This window comes from Silene latifolia, chromosome X (genome assembly GCF_048544455.1).
Source record: "Silene latifolia isolate original U9 population chromosome X, ASM4854445v1, whole genome shotgun sequence".
NCBI lineage: Eukaryota > Viridiplantae > Streptophyta > Magnoliopsida > Caryophyllales > Caryophyllaceae > Silene > Silene latifolia.
Window position 1 is genome coordinate 256,586,370 of NC_133537.1, and position 4,507 is coordinate 256,590,876.

Genomic DNA, 4,507 nt, shown 5'->3' on the forward strand with positions numbered 1-4,507 from the left:
TTACCTTTGTTTTCTACAAACACTATCCATTTCTATTCAAGTGTAAATTAAGTCAAGTGTAAAAGCAATGGTTTAGATGCGTTGCGTTTTTTCAGTGTTATTCTACCATTATTCTCATCATTATTGCAGTATTACTCCGCATAATAAGCGGACTACTGTTGTTATTGTACTATTAGTCTACACTTATTCCGTTATTCCACTAGTTTAATAAAGGTTTACAAACACTATCCAATTTCTACGAAGAATATGCATTTTCTATTCAACTGTCAATGGTGTTTTTTCTCAATGTGATTCTATTCTTATTGCACCGTTATTCTCATTGTTATTGCACTATTATTCCGCATAACAAGTAGTGTATTCTCATTGTTATTGCAGTATTATTCCACAAAAGGACTAGTTTATTTAACTGTTATTCCCTTTGTTAGTCCAAAGATTATTTTGTTAAAACTATTCATTTTTATCCAAGTGTAAATTTAGTCAAGTGTAAAAGCAAAGTGGTTTAGACCGCTTTTTATTCCATCGTTATTCTAGCATTATTCTCGTTGTTATTAAGTATTTATTCTCGCATAATTAGCGATTATTATCTTTGTTATTGCACTATTATTCGGCAAAGACTTCGTTATTCCAATATTACTTAAACATAGTAGTAAATAGTAGTTAAAGATAGTAATTACATAATAAACATTAACGATCTAAAATATTAAAGCCATTTTTTTAAAGCAATAAATATTTTAAACATATTTTAAAGCAGCAGCCATGGACCATCATCGTTAGATTTTTATATCTTTATTCTATTCTCTGACGCATGCGCGCCGGTCCTTGGACAGTGCTCTCAACTTCCACCGACTCATCCTGAAAAGGGTTTTTGTATGCTTCCATAAGTTCCATGGCTTTCAGAACTGGTGTCCAATCGCCAGAGATTGAAATATCGACTTCAGTGTAATACTTCCTCAGAGCATTCACTCCAGCAATGAATTGATTGTCCATGTCGGCTTCTGTGTAGTTCCTATTTTTCTTTTCCTTCAACTGTCTACGCATACGTTCATTTTGAAGTTCAGCAACCTTCAATTGTGCCTTAACATTGTCGACCTCTCTTATTAAGGCCTCTTCACGGTTTTCTGTTGCCTCTAAATTTGTCCTTGTGTCGATCAACTCTATCGTGAGGGACTCTATCGTCCGTTTCGCTTCATCGATTTCCTCCCTTGTCGGGGACCTTCGGTTATCGTCAGTTACGTCACTCATCCTGCAGCATTGGAAGTATGAAACTTTTTGCATTATAAAAAGATGTTTAAAATATTTCAACCAAATTAAAAGCAAACCAAAGCAGAAGAAAGAGAATTACCTTTTCTGCAGCATCGAGTATAGTGTTGACAGATAAGAAAAATAAACATCAAAGAAAAATAAAGAATAGAAAGATAAGAAATTACCTTTTTGCAGAGGAGATAAAGTTTTTTTTTGGAATGGACTTTTTCAGTGTGTGTGTTTGTTTTTTTACTCGAAATAGCAGTATTTATAGGGGCTTGGGGAATAGAAATAGTTTTTCTGTAATAAAGTATAGAAAGATAAGAAATTACCTGTCTACCAAAAAAAAAAAAGATAAGAAATTACCTTTTGCAGAGGAGATGCAGAGTTTTTCCTGGAATACAAACAGTTTTTCTGTACTTATTTAGTGTGTGTGTGTGTTTTTTTTTTAACACGCAATAGCAGTATTTATAGGGGCTTGGGGAATACAAACAGTTTTCCTGTAATTATATTAGATTAGGTTAGGTAACTGTTTTTAATAAAAACTGAAAAGTGGGCGCTTTTTATAAATATTACTAATCTGTTATTATTCAACTATTATTGTAGTGTGTAATTGCAGTTTTATTTTTGTGGGTGGTTTGTGAAAAAACAGTCAGATAATATTAACAAAAAAATTAAATTAACTAGTATTACTTCTCATATAATGTAGGTCTCACTTTATTATCTAGAAGAAACATTTTTAGGTTAAAATGTAATTCAAACAATGACAAATAGTAAAAGTCTTTGACATTTTTAGGCGAGGTCTTCATCGTAGCCGCTGTCTTTTGCGTCTCTTTTGTCTTTGTTAGTTCATGCATCTGATTCATATTCCTGCAATGTTTGCTTAGTATTTAGCAGGTACATTAATAGCAGAATAGCAGTAGAATAACAATTAGAGCAAATTTAGCAGCTATTGTGCTGTTATTGCAGACACTATCCATTTCCACAAAAAATATCCATTTTCTATTCAAAAATAACAACACATTAATAGCAGAATAGCAGTAGAATAACGCAACAAAGTTGTTAGAGAATAGCGAGTAACACCGGAATAATAGGGGAATAAAAGTAGAATAAGAGGATAACATTAGAATAATAGGAGAGTAATAGTTCAGATTCATACCTCTTCAGTTTCTGATTCTTCTTCATCATCGTCATCAGAAGGGGGACTTTCAGCAAATGGAAGGTTACAAGTTCTACTGTTGTGGTTCACCCAATTCTTGCAGTTACCGCATCTTCGCTTCCTCTTTTGTGGCTTGCTCTTGGCCTTTTCTTTTGACGACCTTAATCTTTTACCATTGCCCTTATTCTTGGCCTTGTTTGGCGGTCGAAGGTCAATATCATTTGAAGCTGTGATGCCGAGAAGAGCCTCGATTTCCTGGTTTTTAGTTTTCGGTTCAATTGGTCCTGTGATGTTCTCCCTGAACTGTGTCAGGGTTTTCTGCAGTTGCTTCATCTGTTTAACCGTAGCATAATTGTCCATCACCCCGACAGTTGCATAAATCTCAGACCAAACCTTTGACATCTCAGCTTTCTTGATGTCAGCTTCATCAATGTCTTCTATCACCTTTCCATTTTCATCTCGGACAATTGGCATGTAGGATTTCTTTGTCCATCGAGCAAGGACATAAGGCTCAGGTATCCTGTGCACCTGCCTACCATTCCACACCCACAGTATATGCCGACAGACAATGTCATGCCTCTCAAACAGCTTACATGCACATTTGCTCTCGTTAGTTTTGGTGTTAAATTCAACTCGGAAGCTTCTGTGCTTCAGTCCATCACGAACGTCATGGTACTCCACTGCCCCTACTGTTGTCAAACCCCCGACCCCTATGCTGCATATCGCATGTTTGACTTCATTCTGAAAGTCCGCAAAGATAGGATGTGTGTAGACAAGTGAGGCATGCATCTCTACCCTCATCGGCCCTACTTTCTCGAGCATACTATGCTCATTGGCATTATCTATCCTCCTTTGTGTATGCCTTTGCTGTTCTATTGCGGAATTGTACCTCATCCAGAACTCGACAAGGGTTCCAAAGTGGCTTTCAAACCGCTTGAAATAGCTGTTTGAACTTTCGGATCTCTGGGTTGTTCGCAACAAACAACCTAGAGGCAGATCCCGAAAGTATGCCGGTATCCACTTTTGTCTGATTGCAAAGACATACTTCAACCACCGGTTGCTTTGCATACCATGTGCTTCAATAACAGTTTTCCAGATCTTTTCAAATTCGTCTGGTTCGAGGTCGACATCCCAAACAACGGCATTTATGTCGGTCATAAATTCCGTATCATTGCAGATTGCCCTTCCCACTTTCTCAGGCATTTTCTGCATGATATGTCACATGCAGTACTTGTGCACAGAATGCTTGAAGACATTTGGGCAGGCCTTTTTAATTCCAGGGCATGTGCAGTAATTACACATTGAGGTTCTTTCTTTGCCCCATTGCTTCGAGGAATTTTTATAAAAATCCACTCAAATGAATGCTGACTCTTGAAGTCAAGTAACCCAGCTGCAAAAGTCACGGTCTTCTTGTTGTGGTCTACTCCGGTGAAGGGAGTAAACACCATGAAATATTTGTTTGTCCCATAAGTAGAGTCAAACGAGATCGTGTCTCCATATAACTTGTAGTTGTTTATCCCTTCCTTATCAGCCCAAATAACCTTCGTCAAGCATTTGTTCTCATCCTGATCATAAGCAAAATAGAACCCCTTTGTTTCAGCCAGCATTTTGAAATGCCCAATGAACATACTAGCATCCTTATCCCCAATGTAACACTTGATATTTCGTTTGAAGTTTTTGAAGTCTAGCAAAGAGGCACCGATATTCTGATAACCATTTGAGTATTCCTTGAGAATTCTGAAGCTCAATGTTGGACCTATGTTGAGCTTAGTATGATCAATAATGGTCCTCTTAATGTAGTCATTGACGTCCCTTGAGAGCTTTTGGAACTCTCTGTTTTTGACAGAGTAACGTCTACAAAGACATCCACAATATACCCAGCCGGTCTGTCGTCTGTTTTTTCACAGGTTCTCAACCTCATGTGCGCCTTGCAGCCACACCTTGTCAGAGCATGCTTCTTTGGTTGTCTAATTCGTTGCTCTTTGTTCTCTATTGTACTCAAATTACCAGCTTCGTGTTTTGTTGCTTCAAGTCGCAGTTTTCTTTTCATATCCCTATACCCCTCATGCATTGGACGGTGATTTTGACGACGCCCCCTTATATTGC

The 4,507-nt window shown here is 37.4% G+C and overlaps 1 protein-coding gene across 1 annotated transcript; it reads right to left on the reverse strand.

Moving 5' to 3' along the window:
• Window positions 1-786: 786 nt before the first annotated feature.
• On the reverse strand, window positions 787-3,604 carry LOC141619974 (protein FAR1-RELATED SEQUENCE 5-like). The gene is made up of 2 exons (XM_074436968.1): window positions 2,492-3,604; window positions 787-1,062 (listed from the first exon to the last, which is right to left on the reverse strand). Exons 1-2 carry the CDS (start codon window positions 3,602-3,604, stop codon window positions 787-789), a joined length of 1,389 nt encoding a protein of 462 aa, XP_074293069.1.
• Between the last annotated feature and the right edge of the window lie 903 nt (window positions 3,605-4,507).